Below are 27,622 nucleotides of genomic sequence, written 5' to 3' on the forward strand. Positions count from 1 at the left end.
CTATTCACAGCATGGAAGAGATTCACGCCAAAAGTCTCGAGATGTCAGCGCAAGCAGTGGGATTGGGGGGAAGGAAGGAAACAAACATTTTTACCACTCAAAACTGGGTGGAAAATGGAAATCTACATCAAGTAGAGTTTAACTGAGCCCTGAAATGGCTGTAAAAGGTCCTTCTAGGAACCTGTGTAAGACTTGCTAGGGCATCTCTTATTTCTTGCAATCAGTTTCTTGACATAAATATAAACCAGTAAGTCTAGGCAGCCTGTCGTTCCCAATTTGCAATGATAATAATAACAGGGTTTTTTTTTAGTGAAGCATGAATTCTGCGAGCTCTCTCGTCTCAGCACATCTGCCCCTGCTCTCCTGCCAATCCAACCACCTCGGCAAAAGTAATACAGCACTATCCAGAAAAAAGAGCAGAGAAGGAGCACAGAAAGTTTCTCCCCTGAGTTTCAGTAGCAGCAGGCTGAAGCAGAGTCAAGAACAAATACATGGGATGTTCAAACAACAGGACCGTGGCCACAATTCCTGTGGTAAGGAGCTTGCTCAGGCTCCGCACCTCAGCAGCTTGGGGAGAATGACGCCTGAGGGACAGACCGAGACCTCATTAAACAGGCAGAAACAGGAAAAAGAGTCACAGGGTCTCTTTCTTGCTTAAAATGTGATTTTATTGCCTCCTTTCGTCTGTCGCTCTAGGCAACTGCCTGCTTTGCCTGCTCCTAAAACTGGGCCAGCTTGCTAGGGAGCTGCAAAAACCACTCAGCTTTAAGTTAGTATTCAATCAGAAGATGTAACTCCACACAGGAGTCTTTTACCTTCTACGTGAAAGGGGAGATGTTGGTCCATTTGCTGACCCTTAAACTTTGATTTTTGACCTGATCTTAAAACTTTGCCTTCCCAACTCCTGCAAATAGCTACCGTTTTGGGAAGAAGACAATAGGAAGGCTGAACATGCAGCCCCTGGCAGAACCAGGCTCTAAACATCTGAGGAGAACTGATGGGTATTTTAAGTACCTAGGTCATACCTCAGTGGCTGTATTTTAGTGCAGGGCAAAACACTTTATTGAAAGATATAAAAAAAACCCTCAGATACTAGGACCCCGTCACATACTTGGTATAGGATTTCCAAAAGTGCTAACTACAGGTATGCCTTCGCTTCAACAAAATTACTGTGCCTGTCTCCACTGATTGCAGTGAGACTGAAATTAGACCACTACCGAGCACTTTTGCACACCCCACAACAGGTGTTAAAGTATTAAAGCACATATGAGCAAGGACATAAATTTAGCTTGCAGAATAAATTTGTTTCTCATAGTTAAGTCTGTACCCCAACACTGCCTATAGCATATCACTCAGGTTACTTCCCAAGCTCTTCAAACTATTAGAGTTGACCTATAATGCTCATTTTTGTACAAAACTGAACTCAGACTGACATGTCTCGGAAAGCTGTGTGTAAACTGCAAACCCTTGTTCATGCTGGGTTTAAGACAAACAGCTTGGTGCATTTTTTATTGATCTCCATGGATTTGGATCAGGACTACTGATCTATACTTCATACCTCCAGTGTCTTACCGTTTCCTGTGGCACTGCTGAAGAAGTAAAGCGCTACTCTCTCTGAATTACAGCAGGATCAGGCCATCAGGAATAACTTGGTTTTACTCATATGCTTTATCAAGGGGTGCATTCTGTAAGCTTCATTTAAATATATACAAACTTGGAGCAAATGAGGCCAGAATGATAACCAAGAAACATTCAGATAAAAGGGAAAATATGTATACTGAATGCATATGAGTAAAGATTTCCTGCTACTTTTCTGATTGACGGTTTTTCAGGATCAAGCTACTAGCTGTGGTTATATGAAGTCACTTGCAGAATTACAGATCTGTTTTTATTCCTGTTCAGCACAAGGATACTTCTTGCATTAACTTTAATGACAGACACTAAAGATGTGCACCAAGTACAGTAAAGTCAGTGTGAAGGTCCGGGGATCAGGCCTTCAGGCAACGCTCTGCAATCCTTTCTACAGGATGAGAATCTCTGCTCAGGCGGCTTCCACATAACAAGTTTGGGACTCAAATACAAACACTGATTCTAAAATATCACTCCTAAAAGTAGTAAATTTTGCTAAATGAAAAATGTACAAAATTATTCAATATGAAGCAGGATAATTTTGATGTATGTTTTATGATAAACACAGCAGTACCGTTTTTATGATTTGTGTTTGGGTTTACTCAATATCCTTTGATACTCTTTTTCTTTTTGTTGAATTAAAAAAATATATTTTTTAATTTAAGAAAAACTACCAACTAATCTCCAAACTGAGTTAATCCAAAGTGCTTTCATACTAATGAAGTCTCGGGTAAAGCAATAAATTAGCTTTGCTGTAATCATTTCTTTATCCTCTCCATTTCAGCCTCATTGTACCTCATTCCCAGCACTTTATATTCACAGGTGCTGAATCTGAGGATGTTGAGCCCTAAATCCAGGCAGATTGAAGCCGGACAGCTGACGAGATGACCCCTCTGAGGCATCTGTCCACTTCAGCTTTTGCAAGAGGTGGTAGCAACCGTGACAGGAAGCTGAGTCATGCATAAAGGCAATCCAGTTTACAGATCAAAATAGCAATATAGATCAGCACAGGTTCCGAGCTGCACAGCGGGAGCCCGCAAGCTGCACGGACTACCTGCTTCACACGCGAGTGCAACTGTGCCTGCTGCAAGAGCGGTGACATCCAGGCAACGGACGGACGGGCTGAACAGCTGGAAAAGATAGGTCTGGTCCTGTTTCATACAGCCTGGGTTCATGAGACGACATATTCAGTTAAAAGCTGATGCTGTTGGCAACTCCGTCAAAGACAAAATTCCAAAAGAATTGAAATTATGCAAACTCAGGTTTTCAACTTAGTGAAGATGACTGCCAAAAAGAGCCTTAATGAAACGCTGCATTATGGCTGGCATGGTAAAAGGGTAGATCAATGAGCCTCATCTTCCAAAGATGCTGCCTGAGAAATTTACTGCTGATAACACTACGGCAGCAGCAATATGAAGTGAGAGTCTCTGCATCCTTACCAGGAGCTGCTTTCACAAGCAAATTCATGGTTAAGAAGTGCCTAGTACGTTACGCTGGAGAAGCAAAGGAGATAGCCCAACTGAGGGTTAGTCCCAGCAAAGTACGTAAGACGTAATTCAGCCTACACTATAAATCATTTCCTCCGTGCATTCATTAACTGTCCGCAGCCTCAAGGAGCTGCTTTTCAGCTCTGTATTACAGAAATTACCTGTTCATGACACAAGCCAGAAAAAGGCGCGTCTAAGCGCATTGGCTCTACAAAGGGTAAGTGAAGTGCAGATAAGACCAATAGTTTTGCAAGCAGTGACATATATGAAGTCTCATTTCCTAGGGAATTGCATCTCATGACTGTCAGATTTTTTAACCGAATTATACCAAAGCTTGAGGCTTGTCTTAAACAGAGCATCAGAGAATCCACAGAGAAGACAAATATGCATGTCTGCCATGAAAGGCTTCAGTTGAGATTTGGTCCTTATTGGACACCACAGAATCCTACAGAAATACATATTTTGATTGAAAGAGGGATTTTCCAATCCCTAGGCACTCAGTTCCCAACACAGTGGCACAACCTCTCTGTCCAGTGTTGACATTTCAGTACTAATGGTTGAAATGCACACTGATATTTTTCTTTTGCAGATAAGCGCGCTCTCCCCTGCCCAGCTATGTTCACAGAACTTACAGGAATGTTCTCTCTTGGAGAATTAATATCTTAAAATTTGCCCCTGTGTTTCATTTGGTTGAAATCGGCCCAAAATTTATGGGGTGCAGAACTAATAAAGCAACAGCAAGCAAAGAGCAACAAAATTACTCACATGCAAACACACACGGGACGCAATTTTGCCCATGCCTTATTTCTTTAAAAAATGAGGATTAAAAAAAAAAAATCTGCTCAGCAACACTTAAGCAACCCATCTGGCTGTCACCTTCGCTTCTGAAAGAGAGCTGAGCAGTTTGCTTGTGCCGACTTCAGTAGCGTTAGCTCCTTGAAAAGCCAGCTCAGCCTCCCCTGTTGCTGCCACCGCCCGCAGCTCGCCCGGCGGGGACCGGGCCGGGGCAGGGGGGAAGGCAAGCGAGTACCGAAAGGACGGGGAAGAGGGGTGTGTGTGTGTGTGTGTGTGTGGATGAAGACCTCGGCTCCTACATACTGTGTATAAATACACAAGCAGGTTGTTTTATATACAGTACACATAGCGTATTATATATTTGACATGTGTAAATACACAAGCCAGCTTTCCATCAGATATAGCGCATGAAACAGCCCATATAGTACCACCCGCATTAAGGACTTTTCCCTCCAGCCTTTCAAGCGTGCAGAAACACCTGCAAACCCCTCCAGTCCAAGCCTGCCGCTTCCTCCCAAGAAGGCATTCCCACGGCCAACTGCCCCATCGGGCTAATCGAGGCCCCGTGCCCACCCCTCCCCTGTCCCCGTCGTGTCCGTCCCCCCCGTTCCCCCCTCCCCAGCCCCTCCCCTCCGCTTTGCTGCCGGGTCCCTGCCTGCCCGCCCGCCCCTCCCTGGGAGGTTTCTAAACTCTGCGGCTCGCCCGAGGCCCGCCGCCCGCTGGGGCTGAGGCCGCCGCACCGCACCGCGCCGCACCGGGAGCCTCCAGCGGGGACCGGCCCGCCGCCCCCGCCCGCCCCGACCCCGCCGCCGCCCTCCTGAATATTTCATCGGCGCTGCCCGACGGGACGCCCCGCCACTGACTGCTGCAAAGGGACCGCATCCCGCCGGCTGCTGCTCTCGCCGCTTCCTTCCCCTTTCATTCTTCAAACCGGGGCTTTTCATTTATTCCGATAAATAAATAACTGATTAAAAAAAAAAAAAAAAGAAAGATAGAAAGAAAGAAAAAAGCAGCAAGAGCATCTCTCTTTTGTATCTGAGCAGGTGGGACTCCTGTGCCGGCGATCACAGACCAGGACACCAGAAGGGCTCTGAACTCTTCAGAGCCCCAAGGATGAGCCGGCAGCGCTTTTCCTATAAAAATCCGACCGCGGGGCTGTGACACGCTCGGAGGAGGGGAAGGCGCCCTCAGCCTCGCCCGGAGACCTCCCTGCTTTGGACACCGCAAACCTTCCCGGGCGGAGGGGGAACCCGAGAAGACCCTCCGGCCCGGCGGCTCGCCCGGCCTCCCGCTGCTCTCCGCTGCGGCCGGGCGGCGCTGGGGGGGGGGGCGGGGAGAGGGGGGCCAGGCTGCCGCCGTGGGACCGCCGTCCCGCCGCCACCGCCACCGCCGCCTCCCCCACCGCTCCGCCGCAAACTTTCTTCCCGGGGAGGGGGCGGCCGGCTGCTCGCCTCCTCCTCGCTGCCCCCCGCGCTCCGGCGCCGGGCGGCGGCTCCAGCCCCAGCCGCGCCGCCGCCGAGGAAGCAGGGCGGCGGGCCCCGGCCGGAGGGTCCGCATGGCCGCTGCCGGCGAGCCGGTGGCGAGCACCGCCGCCGCGGCGGTGCGGGGTTTACCCTGAGGCCGAGCCCGGCGTCTGCCTGCCAGGATCGCCCTGCGGCGCGGCGGGATGTGGCCGGCCGGGGCGGGCGGCAGGCTGCCCTGCCCGCGGGACGCGGCGCTGCGGCGGGCGGCTTTCTCCGGCAACCTCTCGGCGCTGCCGTCCCACCTGGTGCCCAGCGGCAGGAGCGTCCGCGTCTTCATCAGCGCCAACCCCGAAGGTAAACCCGCCGCCCGCCGGGCCCCGCCGCCGCTCCCCGCCGCCGTCGCTGTCGCCGCCCGCCCCGCAGCTCCCCCTGCCGCCCGCAGCGCCCGCGCCGCTCCCCGCACCCCGCTCCCGACCGCCGCCGCGGAGCTTCCCGGGCCGTGGGGGTTCGGGGTGGGGTGGGGTGCCGGTGTGCGAGGTCGGAAAGGGGTTTGGAGGCGCCCGTTTACTCCGCTCCTGAAGTTGTTAACGCACCGGGGGGGTGTGTGGTGGTGGCTTTTTTGCGGTGTGGGAGCGGCGGAGGGGCACAGGATACGCGGAGGTCTCGGCCACGGAAACGGGCTGACTTCTAGCGAAGGGGGCAGGTTTTTCGGGGGGATGTTTTGTGGATTAATATTGTGGTTAATAGAGTTTGCCCATTGATTTCGTAGCAGAGGGAAAGCAGGTCGCCGCCGGCTGAGGGCTACAGCAAATGTGGTCCTTTGATCCCGGTCATACTGTGCTTCCAGGGAAGCATGCGCTGAAACCTGCAGTGTTAGCTTAATAAAGTCGGGATCGCATAGTCGACACCTGAACTAATTAGGTATCCTGCCACTTAAAGCCTGTTTTTAAAATTGCCCGTTGATACGAGGCATTTGCATACATTCGGGAGGTGTCGTTCCCACCCGTAAGATGTAAGTTGCTGAAGCATATTCCCACTTGAAGCACGGAAATAATAAATTAAGCATTCACACCTATGACATTTCTTGCCTGTAAAAATGAGCCCGCTATATTCACAATTCTCTTTCACACCACCACCCACCACCTCCCCCCCCAACACTTTTAATTCAACAATACTGTCACCTTTCCTGCAAACATAAGAGATCTGAAAATCACGCCTGAAATGACAAAATAGTTTGAATTTTGAAGTGAAAATTGTCTTGGCACCGATACTTACGTGAGTATGCGAAATAGCGCTCACAAGTAAAAAAAAGTGGGCATAGCGCTGCCTTGAAGAATTCCCACACCTCCAGGTCTTCCGAGTTGCTCTCCACACGAGAAAACTCTCTGCTCTCACATCTGACATCCCTGTTGGTTTGAAAAGATGCCATTCTTTAAGGAGGGCATGAAAATGCTTGCATTTTACTGTTGCAATCTAAGCAAAGGCATATAAATAGCGATAATCTAGAAAATGTTTATTTGGCTGTGAAAGAAAACTGGTGTGATTTTTAGAAGATACGTTATTCATTAGAAATGGGTTTCTGCCAGCATTGCCTTAGCTGTGCAGCTACTGATGCCTCCGTATTTGATGTGAATGGCATTTATCGTCAGGATAGCTCGGCATGTTAGCTAGATATTTGCTAAAATTAAAAAAAAAAATAAACAAAAAACCCCAAACCACTAAACTAATTCTAAAAGTTGGGGGTTGAAGCCATATATATCCATTTGCAGGATTTTACCCTTGCATTGTTATTTCAAAATTTCAGCTTTGAAAAAAAACACTGAGAGGAAGAAAATAATTTGGTCAGTTTAGCATTAGATATATTAGCTTCTTTCTAGGATCATATGATCACAATGATTAACACTTCTCATGTCCAACATTTCATCTGCAACATTGCTCCTGCTTTCAGAAGTGATAGTATGGGACAGAAATTTCAGAGTGGTTACAGATTTTGGTTACCAACACGAGCCACTTATGTGAACATTTAGGGACTCCAAACGATGAGAAACAACCATGACTATTTATCTGTGATATTACTGACACAGAGGTATCACTAATGTGGCCTTTGTGCATTACTGATGTGCATGTGACCTTAAAAAAAGAATATATGGATAAACAAGAAATAGAAGCCTACAGTGGGATTTAGATATCATCTAATAAAGAACTTAGAAATAAAAATGCTCTTTGCAAAATTCCTGGAAGAGTTCACAATGCCAGAGTTAAATGCTTCCAACTTAGTAAACTGTTTAGCATCTTTAAGCCCCAAACCACAATGTATATTTGCATGACTAAGGCCTTTCTTGTTCATTGTCAGCATGTCAATACACTTTATACCCATACTTCTTGGTGCTGAGTATTCCTGAAAGGGGCTGTAAGTCCCCAAAATCCCAGAGGTAGAAGTGAATACCCCCTGGCTGTGCTCTGTACCTGCCAGAACTGTGGTGCCAGAGAAGCTTAGGAATGAATCCTGCTAGCAGTCACAAGAAAACTTTATCTGCAACTTAAAGCGTACAATCTTAAAAGTATTTTTCTTGAATTTCTTGCACCCACCTGGATGCAGTCCTGAGTAACGTGCTCTGGGCAATCCTGCTTTAGCAGGGGAGTTGGACTAGATGATCTCTAGAGGTCCCTTCCAACTCTGAAAATTCCGTGATTCCGTAATTATATCAGTTTAACGAGTGTATCTTGGAGAAGTCTGGTGAATCAGTGTTTGGTCTGTTCTTTATAAGCATACTTCAGTATGACTGAAATGTATTATGGCTTTATTAGGCAACTAGGAAAATGATTATTTGTACAATTTCTTAAACAGAAATCCCTGAAAAGAACAATAAGTGGCGACAGCGAGCATGGGTAATAGGAACAAAATCGCTTCGTTTTACAGTCTCATGTTTTCTAGAGGAAATGTTGTAGATAAGGGAAATTGTGTTTTCCCCAGGTAGTTAACAGTATTATCTTGTTCAAATTATTGATATCAGTTAATCAATGTTTGTATCACTGAACATGACTGGATCTTTAGAAAAATTTAAGTTGCTTTATCATTTGAACATAAATATGTCTATTTTCTCATTTCAGTAGACATAAGCAATCAGACATATTTTAAATATGTATTTTGGATAAGAGAGGTTGAAGATTTTGCTTTAAATAATTTATTGGTTTTCTCAAGATACTTTTATTGCTTCAAAGTGTTAAGGAAAGTAAGTTATATTCACTGAATTGTAGTAAGTGCTTTTACTGTTACATGTAGAGATCTGTGGACTGTAACAGCAATCTGTTAATGACAGTTTCTCTGCTACTCATTAGTGCCTGGATAGACACCTTCCATTATCATACAGTTCTTATTATATAGAACAGATACAAACTTCCATACGGTCCTGTTATATGGAGATGTGACATCAGCCCTATGTAGGTTCAGAACATTCCAATGATTCTCATCACTACTTCAAGCAGAAAATTATTCGAGTTGCAAAGTTGGCTCTTTCAAGAAATTATGTGGTGAGATAAGGCGGTATTACAAGCCCCGGTTGAAACTGATGCCTTAACCGGAGTTAGGAATTAGTCTTGAAAACGAAATCCTGTGAATTGGAACATACAGTCAAAATTCTGATAATTTTAAAGTTTCTTGGCTCTTCCAAAAGTGGGGAAGTTAGCCTTCTGCTAGTTTGACTTAAGGTCTTGTTACTGCTTTGAGTAGTTAAGACATAGATAATTTTTTACTCTGAGCTCTTTAAGTTTTGGTTGTGAAGGTGCTTTTCATGTCCGTAATTTAGCAGAGGCAAATGCATTGACGGGAGAGGTGTACAAAGCCAAATCCTACACACACAGGTGGTTCCATTGAAGACAGGATGATAATACCTTTATATAGCATCTGAGTTTGTCCTGACATATAAGTGGTGGTAGCCAGTCTTATCTCAAAGTGTGAGCAGGGTTGCATTTAACACTTCACATGGTAAGGATGCTCCCTTTTCCAGCCATTGTATGAGCTGCGTACTGCACGGTCTCCTCTATGCAGCACCTCTGCACACCTCCTAAGTTCCAACACAGGATTGCTTTTTACTGGATCATGACAGTTAATACTTTGTAGCCATTTTTTTGGTCACTCAAAACATTTCTATTGTACAAACAGAAACAATTGTGATGAGATCATGAACAAGCTTTGTTTGAACAGCCCTTTTTTGTACAGAAAGGCTACGTTCCTCATGGTTTCTCTGCCTCAAGTACCCATTTTTTAAAACGTATAAAACGTATTACTTATAAAAAACCTAAATAATACTAGTTTTGGCATGATTAACAATCTTAAGTATGAAGTGCTATGTATACATGTAGAAATGTAAAATTAAGATCTTATTCTAATAGAAGATACTGCTGATACTACCACCACTTTAATGCCTCCATTGTACAAGCGCCACATAAAACTAACTTGCACAGTCAGAACTTCACCAGCTTCCCCATAGACTGCCTGAGTGAGATTTCCTTCTCTTACAATATTGAATGAGTTTGACTTTTATTGAGTTGTTATACAACTGTTCAACTTTGTATGGTTTCCATTGACATGCATTATCCAGAACAATGTATTAATTTGAAAAACTCTCCATTCTAATAAAGCACAAATGTTCAGTGCCCAATTTACATATTTTCTCATGATACATAAAGCAAGATTCACATCTGCAGTTAGTTTTGTTGACTAGATAAGGAGTATTCCGATAAATAATGACTGCAGAAATTGGTCTTACCAATGTTTTTGTTTGGACCTACTGTTGTTGGCTGCTTTGCAGGAGTTGGTCACATATATTTTTATGCATGTTGGTGTACATTTGAAAGAAAAAACATTTTATGTGCATTTGTAGTTTACTGCTACTGAACATGAGGGTGAATAACTCATAACAGATGAAGAATTATCATTGCTTTAATTACAAAGTTATTGCCATATGTGATAAGAAAAAGGTATAACTTTTCATTCTTAGCATATTCCGGGTGTATTCTATTATTTTTAGCTGAAATGTTGTTTCTCTAAAAAGAAAATGTAATTGAGGAATTGTTAATGTGGAAAAATACTTAAAAGCCAGAATAATGCTCTGTTAATGGTTGTCCATTTTGGCCAGCCCCAAAATACCATATGGTGTCCCTTCTTGGGTACACTGCATGAAGATCTTTTTATAAAGACAATTTTATGTAATCTGGGTGGAATTTATTCCTTAGCTAAAGGAAAACACAGATGTTCAAGTGTATGAAATTGCAAAGGAGGTGTTGCGGAGATGTGGAGACAAATAACTCCAGGACTTTTTTTATGCTAAGTGTTAGTTCTGGTTACCTAACTTTGGAGCTATTTATGGCTTTGTGTGACGCACATCACTGTAGTGTTTAAGAGCTACAAACCAAGCTACATTTGGGAAAAAAGAGAAGTTCAATAGTTTTAGAGATAAAGTTGAGTATCTCAGAGTTTGGGAGAGCAACGTGGTTCAAGTACCTGGGTTTGGTATGGGCCATGATTTGAAATATGTCTTATTTCAGGAAGCCCAAAGGTCAGAGATACCTACAGTTCATTAGGTTGGAAAGCAGCGTGGTATTTTCAGTATTTCTGCCTCTATGTGAAGTTTTCTCTCTTTCCTCTGGTGCCACAGAACAACTGTGGTGCTCCTGTGGTTGAGCAGAAAGCAAGATCTGACTCTCCTCGAGACTGTGTGACCAAGTCTCATGTAGGCTTTAACTTTTTTTGCAAGGCAGGGCTGGTAGATCTCAAGCAGAACCAGTACGAGATGATTTTTTGCTGAGCAGATCCTCAAGCCTTTGTTCCTGTTAGAGGAAATGATCATTTTGTGCCAGAATGGAGACAGAATTGGATTGAAGTTTATTCTGCCAGACAGGTAAACTTGAGAAACTGTTGACAAACTTTATGAAAAGAACGGCTCTTCGTGTCACCCTCTTCTTTTGGTGGGTTCTTTGCTTATGTAGCTTGGGGACTGTGCTAAGGATTTCCTCTAAGTGTACTAAATATGCAAGTGGAAACATTCAGAACTTTTGTTTGATTTTCAACAAAATTTTTAATTCATGTACTCAAAAGGTAGGATGTGCATTTGGAGAACAAGACTAAGATCAATAGGCATGGTTTGTGTTTTTTTTTTTTTTTGTAAAACAGCAAGCTATTTAGTTTGTTGGGTTTGTTCTTTCTTCTTGGTATTTACAAATAAGCAAACCAGTTACCTTCCTGCTAAGCAGCATCTGGAATTATCAGCTCCAAAAGTTTGGATTAGGTATTTCCCCTATCTACTTAAAAAACAACACTTCAAATTTTTAACCACAAGACCATTCTTTTTTAATTTAAAAACAATTACTAAAATAGTATTTTTCTATAATTTTTGTATATATGTCTATAGTGTGTATACACACACGCACACATATACACAAATTATGTAAAATAGCGTAAACTGTATAAAATGGTATAAATGGATGTATAAAACTCCAGCAGCACTATCATAGCCAATTTTCAAACTTGCTGTTAGGACCCCTTGTGAGAACTGGGTATTTCTGTTCAAAGGTTGCAATTCTATCATTACTGAAGAGCAGCCTAGGTTTTGTTGAATGCTATTGTAAAAGTAAAAGCCTTACAGAGGAGTTGAGATTTTATCCCCGAGTAAACTTGTAAACATTCAGGGTTGTATGCACTAGCAGCTTAGGTTTTCACAGAATCACAGAATCACAGAATTATCAGAGTTGGAAGGGACCTCTAGAGATCATCTAGTCCAACTCCCCTGCCAAAGCAGGATTGCCTAGAGCACATTACTCAGGAATGCATCCAGGCGGGTCTTGAAAATCTCCAGGGAAGGGGACTCCACAACCTCCCTGGGCAGCCTGTTCCAGTGCTCTGTCACCCTCACCGTAAAGAACTGTTTCCGTGTATTTGAACGGAACTTCCTGTGTTCTAACTTGTGCCCATTACCCCTCGTCCTGTCACTGGGAACCATTGAAAAGAGTCTGGCTCCATCCTCCTTCAACCCACCCTTTAGATACTTGTACGCCATAATAAGGTCTCCCCTCAGCCTTCTCTTCTCCAGGCTAAAGAGTCCCAGCTCTCTCAGCCTTTCCTCATAAGGGAGGTGCTCCAAGCCCTTAATCATCTTAGTTGCCCTTCGCTGGACTCGCTCCAGCAGTTCCCTGTCCCTCTTGAACTGGGGAGCCCAAAACTGGACACAGTATTCCAGTTGTGGCCTCACCAGTGCCGAGTAGAGGGGGAGAATGACCTCCCTCGACCTACTGGCCACGCTCTTCCCTATGCAGCCCAGGATTCCATTGGCCTTTTTGGCGACAAGGGCACATTGCTGGGCCATGGATAATTTACTGTCTACCACAACCCCCAGATCCTTCTCCTCCAAGCTACTTCCCAGCAGGTCAGCCCCTAACCTGTACTGGTGCCTAGCATTCTTCTTTGTACTACAGTGTTCTTACGCGATTACAGAAATCCCACCACAGACTACACGTGGTCTCCTTGAAACGCAGCCTCGGAAATCTATGACTAATTTTATGACTGTTTTTCTTAGATTGAAGAAATAGTATTAAAACAGAGCAGAACCTACAGTTTCTTTTCTTCCGTTGTGACTTTGTGAATACTGCTTTATTCCTTCAGATGTATTTGCATGCTAGACCAGTTCCATATGTTTTAGTTTGTGTACCTATGCATAGATATATATGCATGCAGCTTTTTATTACGCTAGAAATACAGAGCAGTCAAGATGTGTGCAGGACACTGGAGCGTGCCTTGTTCTTGTGCAAAGTGGTCATCCTTTCAATGACAGACGAAGAGGAGCTTGAGGCCCCTGGACACTTGACACAGTTTCCACACGCAGTGAGGGACAATGAAACGCTTGTGCAAATTCCATGTAATACTGATTTCTCGAACAATGTGTTAGATGGTGGACAGCAGCAGTGTTGCATCGAGCCCTTATTGTGAATTGTTCCTTGAGCAAGGTATGAGACCGAGGTTGAAATGAGAGGCAGCACTGTGGGGGCGGCGTTACAGCGCCTTCCCCATCGACCCAGGGGAGCGTCCCTTCTGCCTCAGCAAGGGTGGTGGGATGACCTCGCAGCTGAGCAACAGTCTGCTGGGCAGCATGCTAACGAGGATTTCCGAGGCTGCGTTTCAAGGAGACCACGTGTAGTCTGTGGTGGGATTTCTGTAATCGCGTAAGAACACTGTAGTACAAAGGGTACATAATGTGACATCCCATCTCTAAGCTTATGCAGCAAAAGAACTCCTTTTAAGAAACTTAAATACACGACTATGTAGGCGTATGCATGTGTTCACAGGATGCGTAAACACACAAGAGAAAATCCAAGGTTAGACTTTAAGTTTTATTTGGAGAATTTTAAAATATTTATTACCGAAAGAAAACTTTAGATCAAGGAGTCACTGAACTTCTAATACAAGATATGAGGGCGGTGCCCAAGTGGCAATATTTTGCATCTGAAACAAATGAAATTTCTTTGGATTTTCATCTGCTGAAAGAGTATTTTGTGATAAGATATCCTTTCAGGCTGCAATAATAATACATTAGTAATATTTAGCTACCAGTAATTTAAGGTTTTAATATATTGAAGGTGATAGATATAAATATAATGTAGTCATAGATAGTCGTGTGTATGGAATACAGAGAAATCTGGCAGTTTTTAATATAGGCAGTGCTGTTCAAGACAACTGCTTTATCCCTTTACTGGAATTTTAATTAAAGAAGGATAATAATAGATAGAATTAGAGAACCCAATTTAATGATGGTTGTGCCAGTGCAACTCTAAAATAACTCCACTGGCCTGATGCTACTCTGATTAATTTGGGTTTTGTATCAGAGAGAGGTTTTTACTTCCAAAATCTTGAGTCAAAAGGGGAGTAGGGCTAAATCACAGGTAGCTGAAAGCAGGGAGCGCAGCAAGGTAAGGAGGAGGGAGCCCTGAGTCAGTGCTAAGTACCATGCACATGCTGCTGTGTCAGGCAAGGAGCAGATGTGCCACATGCAACGCTTGTAAGCCACCCCATCACCACCATAATTACATGCCTGCCTCTATCTTTGACCTGGTCTCAACTCCCTCTATAAGCATCTGCTAATGCCCATGGTCAGAGATAAGATGCTGTGCTGGACAGACCTTACGCCTGACCCACTACAGTCATTATTGTACAGAAGCTGGATCTAGAGAAAAAAAAAGCCATCTTTACAGACTAGATTTATCAGACTGTTCAAAATATACTTGGTGCCAGAGGCTGGAAAGTCTAACAAATGGGCTTAATCCAGAGTCATGCTGTTGCCAAGTATAAGTCTTTGGGACTGATCAAGTATCTGAACAGCTCAGATTTCAAATTGTCAGTCTTGTACGACCTGCTTCTAGCAGTTGCTTGGGGTGGCACAGCTGCAGCCTTCAGTATAGTAACGTGTCTTTGGTATGATTAAATACTCAAAAATGTTTATTAATAGAGTCCATATCACTCTACTAGCCATTGAGTACCTTGGCAGTCACACCTGTGCTTTATAAATCTCCAGCTTTGTCCTCCAACTCTGTTATCTGAATCAGGTATTGAGACACGTAGTTACTATGGTGTATGTATGATACATAGCAGTGTTATTTTGTAAAATTATTATTCAGAGTCCCTAATTCATAATGTTTTACAAACCATTAAGATGAAATGAGAATTAATGACTAAGAGCTCTATCTGCGCAGCCTTAGTGTCAGGGAGCTGCCCAACTGGAGTGTGTTATTGGCGGGCATTTCTGAAGCCGAGACCCTTTGATGTGTTCGTATTGCTAAAGAGCATTTGCATTTCTTACAAGCTACAGCACTTCATAAAAGTACAAAATAGACATTCAGAAGCATATAGAAGTTCAAAGTTAAAAATCATTGGCAAAATAAATGGCTTGTGCAAACCTTCCAAAATCCCTTTTTAGCACAATGGTTTCAATATATATTATCTGTTAGTTGGTATTGTTTATTTGTGCTGTACAAGATTGATGCCTGACCATGCAATGCAGGAAGAAATGACTGGCACCTTAGAGTATTTGTAACAGAATCCCTGACACTGCCTGAGTTTACACTCAACGTTTATTGACAAGCAATCTCACTGACTGGATTTTATGAGATTAAGATTACTTTTAAATGATTGAGAACCATTGAATAACCATGTGGGCTTAATCTTTTTAGATGAGAGGAGTTATCCATATTTGTAGAGTTATGCACATCAGCTGTTATGTATAAGATAAACGAGAAGCAGATGCAGTAAGATGGGACATAGTGAGTTAGACCAAAGGAGCCCAGTACTCCTCCTGTGACCCTGGCAGTTTCAGATGCACGATGAATAAAAGATCACAGCAGGGACAAAATAATAAAGATTATGTCTTTGTGTTTAATAATCTGTGAGGTCCTTTGCTTCCATGAATTTGTCTAGTTGCTTTACTAATTAAGTCAATAGTCTTGGTACTTGTAATAACCTTTCCAAGTCTCGAGATAGATTATTGCCCAGTGAAATGCCTAATCCTACTAACTTCAGTGGGAATTTTGTATGAACAAGACCATGTGTATTCAAACAATTTTTTTCGTACCTACTGTTGTTTAATAAAGGCCCCACGAACTCTAGAAAAGGAGATCAGAGGAAAAATATTTTCTTACTTGATAATAATCCTGGTGGCTAGATTCATAGTCTGTATTGTTCTGGCAAGACAAAGTTATTTATTCTGAAGAAAATGTCTATTTTTCTTCGTCATTTTCCACCCTATATTTCTGATAGCTCAGATACTGATAACAGAGCAGTAAGTGTTGATCCTCTGTTTAGGCGTAGTTACCAGTAAATGTTAGGAAAATGATAAAATCATATTGTTTGATGATGGTCTTGATTTACTTATATACATATTGGATTACATTTAAATGTGATGAAGAATTATGCAATGCTCTTGAAGCAAGTTACTGCGTATGTGGTCCCTAATTTGGCATATCAAGACACTAGCAAAGTTTGTATGATTTACTTTGAAATGCAAGTCATTTACAATATGGGATTATAAAGAATTAAGAAATCTGTGGTGAGAAAAATGAGCGCCATTGACTTCAATGACATGCCATAAAAGCAGAAATATGTGTCCATAACAGAGGTCCAAAGAACCTTAGACAGTCATTTGTTGTGCAAATCACAGACCAGGAGGCTGGAAGGGATGTCCTGAGGCCTTCGAATCTGTCCTCCTGCCTGAAGCAGGATGAAAAATACCTGTGCCATTCCTGACTGAAGATAGTCTAGCTCTTATGAGCTGTCTCCAAGCCAGTTAAGAAAATACATAGGAAAATGGACTGTACAGCACACTGCTGCACTGTCTTCCACAGCACTACTGATAGTGCTTACTGCAACATAAACAGACACAAAATAAACTCATTAGTCAATACAAAGGACCGAAGGTAAAATATTCCCTGAAAATTTCCTAGATTAGAATGTTTTAGTAACTTTCACTAGTCTATGTCATTATTCATAAATTTCTCAAATCTGGTTTCTGCCTTTTCATCCGTTTACCATGTCAGGAAGCCTATCTGTGCATCCAAGAAAAGCATGTATAATATAAAGCAATAAACGCCCATAAATATTATTTTGCCATGTATGCACGTCCTGCAGAGAAATGCTTGTTTCAGGTGAAGCTCTTCTGCAAATAAGGCATTTCTGAAGGGTCTAATAGCTTGTGTTATGGCTTTTCCTTTAATGGTTTATTTATGAATGAGAGGAGGAGACTCATTTACAGGATTTTTCTTATTTACCTGCTGATTTATTCTCATATAGGATATTCATTATATTTGAGATTAATATCATTGTCAGATTTGTTTAATCAGTCGAGTTTAAAATATTTTTCAAAAGAGAACAGAAAACATGTAGAAGACAGAGATCATCATATACTACTCCTTTCTTTAGAAAACAGAGCTAAAAATGCAAATGATCTCCTTACACTCCACCTGTTTTAATTATGAATTTTCTATTTCATACTTTCTATAATCAACCATGTATAATACTATATAATTCTACTGAGCAATTCCATTGCTGGTGTATTTCTTCAGTGTTAATACCACAGTCAGCTCCTCATAGTTATTACATCAATTCATAATTGTTTCAAATAAGTGGGATCCCCAGTTGTGGATTCAGTTCTGTTTAACCCTATGTAGGTGTAGAAGGTAAAAGATGACTTGAAGATGTTTTTAGCTATTCTGTGGCTAAGGGACAAAGACCTTCACAGGCATTGAGAAAGACTGATAGTGTCTGGCAGGGCAAGAAATGGAGATGAAGTCAAGTCCACACTTTCAGCCATCTTCTACACTGCCATTGAGAGTATAGCATCACAGAAGATCTTTGTCCTCCTTTACAGGTCATTGTAGCTCATTGGGTATTGTTATTGTGAAAGTAAGAGCAAAGAGTTAGGGAAGAACACTAAAGTAATTGGAAGGTACTAATTTGGAAGGCAGTCTGTAGTTCAGTCACCGATTGCTTAAATTGGTATGCCAGTTCTGGACTTTCTTCAAATATTATTTTCTGTATCACACTTGTGAAATGGACTAGTGGGAAATTGAACTTAGTTGTTTCAACTACATCTGCTTCTCAAATGGAGTAAGTGATGAGAACATGTATTGTCCTTTTTCAATTGCTAACTCCTCAAGTTTGTTACATTGCAAATTTACTATTACTTTAATATATATCATCAACTAAATGTGGTTAGCAAGCAGAAAAAAATAATAAAATCTGGAACAAGAAAAAAATACAGTAAAATCAAATAATCACAAAAATATTTTTCTCATAAAACCAGATAAATTTGAAAATTTATAAAAAATGACCTTTTCAACTGGATTATATAATCATAGAATCATAGAATGGTTTAGGTTGGAAAGGACCTTGAAGATCATCAAGTTCCAACCCTCCTGCCATAGGCAGGGACACCTCTCACTAGACCAGGTTGCCCAAGGCCACGTCCAGCCTGGCCTTCAACACCTCCAGGGATGGGGCCTCAACAACTTCTCTGGGCAACCTGTTCCAGTGCCTTACCACCCTCACAGTGAAAAACTTCTTCCTGATATCTAATCTAAATCTACCTTTTTCCAGTTTTAAGCCATTCCCCCTGGTCCTATTGCTACATGCCCTTGTAAAAAGTCCTTCCCCAGCTCTCCTGTAGGCCCCTTTTAGGTACTGGAAGGCTGCAATAAGATCTCCCTGGAGCCTTCTCTTCTCCAGGCTGAACAGACCCAACTCTTTCAGCCTCTCCTTGTAGGGGAGGTGCTCTAGCCCTCGGATCATCCTCGTGGCTCTCTTCTGGACACGCTCCAGCAGGTCCATGTCCTTCTTATGTTGGGGACTCCAGAGCTGGATGCAGTACTCCAGGTGGGGTCTCACGAGAGTGGAGCAGAGGGGCAGAATCACCTCCTTTGACCTGCTGGCCACACTTCTTCTGATGCAGCCCAGGATATGGTTGGCCTTCTGGGCTGCGATCGCACACTGCTGGCTCATGTTGAGCTTCTCATCAGTTAGCACCCCCAGGTCCTTCTCCTCAGGGCTGCTCTCCAGCCATTCCCCGCTGAGCCTGTATTTGTGCTTGGGATTGCCCCGACCCAGATGTAAGACCTTGCACTTGGCCTTGTTGAACTGCATGAGGTTGGCTTGGGCCCACCTCTCCAGCCTGTCCAGGTCCCTCTGGATGGCATGCCTCCCCTCCAGCGTGTCTACCTCGCCAAAGACCTTGGTATCATCGGCAAACTTGCTGAGGGTGCACTCGACCCCACTGTCCATGTCGCCAATAAAGATGTTGAACAGTACAGACCCCAGTACCATTCCCTGAGGAACGCCACTCGTCACTACTCTCCACTTGGACATCGAGCCGTTGACTGCAACACTTTGAGTGCGACCGTCCAGCCAGTTCTTTATCCACCGAGTGTTCCATTTTTCAAATCCATGTCTCTTCAATTTAGAGACCAGGATATCGTGTGGGACAGTGTCAAACGCTTTGCACAAGTCCAAGTAGATGACATCAGTTGGTCTTCCCTTGTCCACTGCCACTGTAACCCCTTCGTAGAAGGCCACCAAATTTGTCAGGCATGACTTGCCCTTGGTGAAGCCATGCTGGCTGTCACCAATCACTCCTTGTTTTCTACGTGCCTCAGCAGAGTTTCCAGGAGAATCTGCTCCATGATCTTGCCAGGCACAGAGGTGAGACTGACTGGCCTGTAGTTCCCTGGGTCTTCCTTGTTTCCCTTTTTGAAAATAGGGGTTATGTTTCCCCTTTTCCAGTCAGCAGGAACCTCGCCAGACCGCCACGACTTCTCAAATATGACGGCTAGTGGCTTAGCGACCTCATCTGCTAGCTCCCTCAGGACCTGCGGATGTATCTCATCAGGTCCCATGGACTTGTGCACCTTCAGATTCCTCAGGTGGTCTCGTATTTGATCTTCACCTACAGTGGGCGGTTCTCCATTTTCCCAATCCTTGTCTTTGCATTCTGCGTCAAGGGTAGTGTGGTTGCATCTTTTGTCCTTGCCAGTGAAGACTGAGGCAAAAAAGTCATTGAGTACCTCAGCTCTGTCTCTGTCCCGGGTAACCAGTTCTTGCGTTTCCTTCCAGAGAGGGCCTACAGTTTTCCCTAGTCTTTCTTTTCTCACTGACATACTTAAAGGATTCTTTGTTTGTCTTAATGTCCCTGGCCAGATTTAGTTCTATCTGGGCTTTAGCTTGTCTAACCCGATCCCTGGCTGCTCAAACGATTCCTCTGTATACCTCCCAGGCTACCCGCCCCTGTTTCCACTTCCTATAGGCCTCCTTTTTCCTTTTGGTCATGTCCAGGAGCTCCTTCTTCATCCATGCAGGCCTCCTGGCCTTTCTGTCTGCCTTCCTCTTTGTAGGGATGCATTGTTCCTGAGCTTGGAGGAGGTGGTCCTTGAATATTAACTAACTTCCTTGGACCCCCCTTCCCTCCAGCGCTTCATCCCATGGCACTGCACCAAGCAGATTCTTCATGAGGTCGAAGTCAGCTCTCCCAAAGTCCCGGGTGGTCAGCCTGCTGCACACCTTCCTCACTGCCTCAAGGATCTCGAACTCAACCATTTCATGGTCACTACAGCCCAGGCTACCCTTGAGTTTGACACTGTCTACCAGCCCCTCCTTGTTGGTAAGAACAAGGTCCAGCGTAGCTCCTCTCCTCGTTGGCTCCTCAACCACTTGGAGAAGGAACCTCCTGGATTGCCTATGCCTGGCTGTGTTACCCTTCCAACAGATGTCGGGGTGGTTGAAGTCACCCATGAGAACCAGGGTCTGTGAATGTGATGCTGCCCCTATCTGTCTATAGAGGGCTTCATCCACTTGGTCTTCTTGGTCGGGTGGCCTGTAGCAGACCCCCACTGTAATGTCCCCTGCTCCCGATTTCCCTTTAATCCTGACCCATAGGCTCTCAGTTGTCTCTTTATCCATCCCTAGGCTGAGCTCCATGCATTCCAGCTGCTCCTTCACATATAAGGCAACACCACCTCCTCATTTCCCTTGCCTGTCTCTCCTGAAGAGCCTGTAGCCCTCCATGGCAACACTCCAGTCATAGGAGTCATCCCACCAAGTTTCTACAATGCCAATGAGATTGTAGCCTTGGAGGCGTGCACACATCTCTAGCTCCTAGAGATCTAGAATCTTAACTGCAAACAATGCTTACATGAATCATCAGAATTGGAAAGGGTAAGAGAGAATGGAGGTAAGATAAATCACTCTTCCTTTACATGTCAATCACTGTTTTCCTCTCAGACATTACATAATCCATCAGAATGAGCCAGTTTTGTGAATTATTTGGTCACGCTCAACAACTTTTAGCACAGACTCGGCCTGGAATTCTCAGTTTTAAAATCTGTTGTACTGCAGTGCCTGTAAGTGGGTGTTTATAGCTAGGTAGAAGTTGTCTGTCGGTCTGTGAAATAGTCATGTAAGAAATTAGTTGAGGTTCTCTTATTTAGGCAAGGCGTGGTTGAGTTTCTGGCATCCCTCCCTCATGTAGTCCTGTTGCTCTGGGCTTAATGCCCTCTTGCAGCTGCTCTCCTTTGCAGGGATTGTCATTTAGTTTCTTCATCTTTGATAACTGTTTCTACAGCAGCCAAGTACTATCCTGACAGCACAGTGATGTTATTTAATAGCCCTCTCCATTTAGCATCAAGAAAAATAGTCTGTTGCAAAGAAAACTCCTGCTTTATTGATGCAGACTTACTGCAAGCAGCATCTCTCACTTCTTCTGGGGGTGTCTGCACACCCACAAGGGTCAGGTTCAAGACTTTTTCATCTTCTGGCGTAAAAGTCTTCACATCTTTCAGTAGGCTACATTTATCAGTCATGTTTTTCCAGCTGGTCTGACTGACTTCAGCAGTTTTGTAGTGACCCAAACCATGGCCGTGTTCCACCAAACATAAGGAAGAGTATGACCTGGATTAGAATTTTGTGACTTGTGAACTTGAATAGAAAGTTTAGAGAAGGGAAGGGCAACTTTACCGGAGAGCCAGCAGTGCTTGCAGAGCTCTTCCATAGCTTTGCAGCACTGCCAGATGTAAAGTCACATTGGAGTGTTTACTGGAATTTCTTCAGAACGAGGCGTATTTAATGGGCCTGCACTGGCCTGTACTGTGAAATACGCGTGTGCTTTTATGATTCTTGCTTTCTCATGGTTTTTTTTTTATGGCTTGCCTCTTTTGTATGCCTTCTCTAAGCCTACAACATACTACTTCGTTTGCTTCCAGCACTTGAATCTGCAGTTCAGTTAGGAGACGAAATGTCTGTGGCATCCCATTGCTTTATTGATTGCCACTGCCTCATTACCTCAAGTGCGTTAGTAATGTACCCTGATTGTTTTCTCTTTGGTCTAGTAATGTCAGAAAAAAAATAGTAAATCTACTGCCATACACACAACTTAATTGTTAAAAATATTTTACAGTGTTTTTTCTGCTTTCTAGGTAATTCCATATTTTTTTGAAGTGTGAGTTGACACCTCTAGATGAATTAGTAGGATTTGTGCATGTATCTCTGTTACTGCACTGGCCCTTTTAATGTCTTCTGTTTTATTTTTTGCACAGCTCACTTGGAAGTCCTCTTTTAGATAACACGAGAAGATTTTTTTTCACGTTAATTCTGATTATAGTTGCAAATTCTTGTCCTTGCAGGCTTTGCTGTTTTCCAGTGCTTTCTTGTAATAAGCTTCGGTGTTCCGCAGAGATAATTTTCAGACTTAATTTTGGTGTCTCTAAATGTGCTGTGTCTTCAGTTTCTCCTGTCACATCATTTAATTGTATGACAATAAATGTTTGTAAATTGTCATGTTTTCAAGAGCTTTTGCTAGTTTACTTTATTAAATGAAAGAATTAGATTTTGTTGAATTCTTGCACTTGTGCAGTTTGCAGAATGCAAAATTCTCCCCCTGTAGAGATTCTGCCTTCAACCCATGGTGCCGCTAAAGTCCCACTGTGCATTGGCATTTGGGGGCAGATGAATTTGCATTTGTAGTGTTCGCCACAAATCATAGCCGAGGGATACAAGGGCACCTAGGCACCCAAGCTGCAATCCAGGGATCATTTGCAGGATTGGGAAAGGATTCCAGGTCAACCTAACTTTTTTTAAGAACATCTACATGTAAGGGTGTTGTGTCCTCAAGGGGTAATGTGAGGTTAGTTAAGATATATTATGAGATAAAATTCTGCTTCAAGAGTCCTCACTCATACCATACCCACTAGACTTGATGAGTATGTAGCAGGGTTTTATTTATTAATTTATGGATTGAAGGATTTCATCCAAACTCTGTGGAAGTCAGTAAGGCATCAGAAGGTACTGGGTTTCAGTATATGCCACAAATGTAGGACTTCATTTAAGACCTTTCCATTAACTTCACCATCCTTTGGATCAGAATCCAAATTTGTTTCATGTAAGCTTACTTTACACATAATAAAACTCTGAACACTTAGAAACCAACATTTGTTTTAAATTGGGAACACAATCATGTGTGAATAATCAAAAGTCTTTTGATATTTAGATATAGCAACTGCTTTTCTCTTCTGTTGCGTCAGTTCCATACTGGTATTTCCCCAAAATTCTGTAGTTTAACACGGGTCTTGACCCCTTTGATTTTACTAGTTGCCTCATTTTTTTTTAGGTAAATAAATTGACAGCTGGGTGTTATTGTTAAGCCAATAGGTGGCACTGGTTAATCATATTAACAGTCAAGATGCAGGATATTTTATAAGATGTCACTGTGAAACATGGCCAGCTATTAAGCATTATCATAAATAATAATACATACTCTATATGTGTTGTTTAAATTTGTCATCTTATAGAACTGACAGTAGGGAACACTTCAGAGAAACACGTTTTAAAACTACACCTCATTTTAAATAGGTTGTTTGATTTGGGGCTAAAAAAGAAGAGCTAATTGCTGCAACTGGAAGTTTTAGACTTATAATTATGCCCTACATTTTGAATCCTGCTTCAGGTAGATCTTTTGTTCTGAAAATGTGTTTGTTTAAATGTTCTGATGTAGACCACAAATTTGTGGTCTTCTCTTTCTTCACAATTGAGAGACACGTTTCAGGATTACTTACTATTTTAATGCTATTTTCTGTTATTTCTTCTGATTTTCATGCCACGTGGCTATTCCTTTGCGCTCAAATGCTCAGCCCACTGTTGTTGCATTTTGTTTTTTTTAAGAACTGACAAGGTTGAGGAGAGGGAGATGACACTAATGTTGTTCTGCAATATCTCGGTGGCTAAAGCACTAACCTCTGAGCTGAGGGACTGCGATCTAGGTCCTTCTTAGTCCACCAGAGTCATGCATGCTTTCTGCACGTCCCATGAGAGACCTCCCACCATCAGGCTGGGTGAGGATAAGCACCTGCATACATCACAGTAACGTTGCAGTATTTTGCTGGTCTGAATTTATTTGGATGGTTAGAGTCCGTTGTGAGTTTTAGTTTAATTAATGAATGGCTCTCAGTCTGTCCAGTTTCTCATTTGCCTTCTTAGAGAGCCAGTAGAGACCTGAAGGTTGGCGGTATTGTTTGGGGAGGGCATACTGGAAGAAGTCACCCAGATCAATCTGTTCCCATTCCCTAAAAAGAATCTTGGGGAGCTTTGGATACTTATTCTAATGCTGTCTACTCACATAGACCCCAAGGAAAGGAAATGACAACAGAGTCTATGGAGTTAATTTTCTGGGAAGGCAAGGGTACTAGGTAGCTCAAGTCATTTTTCCCTCTCTTACCAGCTACAGGATTCAAACTCATTGCTTGCAAAGTGCTCTGAGATTCTCAGATGAAAGGCACTATACAAATGCAAATGACTTATTATTACAGTATTATTTTCAGAGACAAGGTTTCCATAATATTTAGGGACATTTGTTACCTACTGGTATTCAAAGCTTTTAGTATCGAGGGTAATATAGAATGCTATTGTGCATTATTAGAAAAAAAAGGGCAGTTTAAAAGGAATAATTCAGTTGAATAGTCCAATGTGACAAGAACATACGAGCATTAAGAGGTTTGGCAGCCACTTCCTTACTTGGTATTGCTGCTAAGTAATTTTTAACCTTATTTGCATCATATCCTTAGATAACTCAAGTACAGAAATTTTCACTGCGGTTAGTAGACAGTGGTTATAAAATACCCACATATTTTAAGATTGCAGCACATGAAAAAAAATCATTTGGCAAGAATCTGTCCTACCCATCCAGCAAATCTAAGCAGTTAGAATACTTAGAGGAAGTAAATAGCTGGGTATCTTAGTGGATACGCATTCAGGACTAGATTAGAAGATGTCCTCTGCTCATCCAGGGCCTCAGACCTCCATAGTTGCACAAAAGACTCCAACATTATGTGATAATAAACATATCTGTGTGCGTTTGTGCGGAGACTGAGCTAGCAGAGAAGTAGGCTGTGAGAGAGGGGAGGTCAAGACCCCCAGCAAGCCTCTGTTCTGACCCACTGCAAAGCACGGGAAAACCAAGCACAGAGGGGATGATACAGAAATTCTTTCTTCCGTGCTTTCAAGGAGCTGCTCTTTCCTGGGTGAGGGGCTGGAGATGCAACCTGCAGGCAGCTCTGTGACCCTGTATGAAGTTTATTTCTGTGGTACCTTGAACAGCTGCAAGAGCAGCTCTTTTCCTCTTCGTCTTCCTTTTTTTCTGCCTTGGTCCTTCCAGGTTCAGCTGCCTGCCTCAACCTGATATATCAATCAGCAATTTTCCTGCTGGCTCCCACAAGCTGGGTAATGCCGCGTTCCTCTGTCGGTCAACCTGTGGCAGCGCAAACACCCTCCCTGCTTAGGACTTTCCCCTGCTTGAGGGCTTTAGCTTGCATTGTGCTTGGGTAAGGTGACTCACGGGTTATGTTTCTGTGAACAGACTCTCAATTTGAATGCGCTGCTCCTTTGAGGGTGGTCGAGCGGGGCTCACTGCCCCCACAGTGGCACCCTCTGTGCAACACATGGTAACAGGATGGGGCTGACCAACCTCCTCATTCAGCTGCATCGAGCCTTGGTTGAGTGAGAGTTGTTATGGGACTGCAGCCCACACGCAGCCATTCCCATCACTGTGGCTGAACTCAGACCAGGAAGACCACCAGCAAGAAGAGAAACTGGTCTTAGGGTAGAATAACTGGTGCTTGAAAACGGGCAATTATTTCCATCGGGCTTCCATATTAACTTTTTCTGTGCACTTGCATATATGTTTCAAAATTTTCTTCAACTTGGCTATTTTCCATGACTTATTTTATCCCAGAGATTAATGTTTGGCAACTGTTTGTAAATACACATCATCTGTTTACTAACACAGGCATGTAAAATGTAATTTCCCTATTAAAAATAAAATAAGCGACTTTAATAGCAGAACAGCTTGTGTTTGAAGGTCAGACTTTGGCATGGAAATAGTTCATGCTGAGAAGCAGCACCTTGGAGTACTTTAATGAAAACTGGCAGTTATTTGACTGAGCTACAAGCCTTCAGAAATCACACCTCACCCAAACACTCATTTTTAAAGAGCGTTTGCCTACTATTTGGCAGAGAGGCCATAAATGCATACATGGCTAATTCAGTTCTGTCCTCAGCATTACATGGGGAATGCACAGAGAGAGGGAGGGCTGCGATGGTGCTCTCAGTCAGTTCAAAGTGTAGGGGTAGGCAGGATGGTGTGGTTGTGGACTGGCTTAGGAGGCAGCTGTCTGCAAGAGTTAGCACTTGCAAGAAAGATATGTGTTCAGCAAGTCACTGTCTTGCACAAGATGGTGTTTTTTCGGTTTGATTTTTAATATTGGATGCAAATTTAGGGTTGGAGCTTTTTTAAGTCTTGTCTTAACTGTTTTGCAGATGAAGTTTCATTCCCACAGGTCATTGTGGACTATCATTTGGATTTCAGAGTATCAGAATTAACATTAGGAGGTGTACAAAGCTCATCTCACAGCTACTGTCTCATTTTGGCTGCTAGAAGAATGTTATTTAGTTCATCTGTTCATCTGCAGCAGCAGCCTGGAAGGTGGAATTTGCCTGTGTGACATTTTTGTTGTTAGGATCTGCCAGCTTCACAGATTTGCTGTCACTGTAAATCAGGTTAGATTTTATTTAATTAAACCAGCTTAGCTGCCATCCATACTAATTACTGTAGTTCATCTTAACTATATGCACTTCTGTTTCCTTAAAGTTTCACAATTATTACAAATACAGGCATTCTTAAAATTCATTAATATAAGCACCAGACTCAAATTCCAATTAGATAAGCACATTCCATAGATTTGGAGGTAGGAATAAAAATACAGCATGGGTATGCCGGGTGTCTTACCCAGAACGCAGATCTACTTGAAGGAGTGTTTTATCTCTTTCTGTTTCATTTATAAGGTGTTAGAAATGGAACACTACTCTTGCGGTGTGTTGTTTCATTTTCTGAACAAGGCTCTGTAAGTTACGCTGCAGGGAGCGGCACCATGTTCTAAATCTAGAGCCAGTGGAGTTCTGCAGACTAAAAGTTCTACGGGCATAAATGGCAAGCAGCAGAATACGATTTTATCTGTTGTATACCTCAGGCAATATATTTCCTATTTATCATTTAATCGTGTTTCCTCTTAACTTCAGCCCTTTGCCAATATTTTTTTTTCCTGCAACTTAACCTATTTTAGTTCCCTAGCAAGACTGTTCCGTCTGCTGTCACACTGATCATTTAAGTAACTGCAAACAGT

At 43.0% G+C, this 27,622-nt stretch overlaps 1 protein-coding gene across 1 annotated transcript in view; it reads left to right on the plus strand.

The window, feature by feature from the left end:
• Positions 1-5,577: 5,577 nt before the first annotated feature.
• The window catches only part of NWD2 (NACHT and WD repeat domain containing 2), a gene marked incomplete at both ends in the record, with an annotated part of 59,579 nt that continues 37,534 nt past the window's right edge, over positions 5,578-27,622 (plus strand). The window contains one exon of the mRNA XM_082482808.1: positions 5,578-5,728. Within this exon, the coding sequence (XP_082338934.1) occupies positions 5,578-5,728 (151 nt within the window). The remainder of the gene's footprint in view (positions 5,729-27,622) is intronic.

This window comes from Vanellus vanellus (genome assembly GCF_965231255.1).
Source record: "Vanellus vanellus genome assembly, chromosome: 4".
Taxonomy (NCBI): domain Eukaryota; kingdom Metazoa; phylum Chordata; class Aves; order Charadriiformes; family Charadriidae; genus Vanellus; species Vanellus vanellus.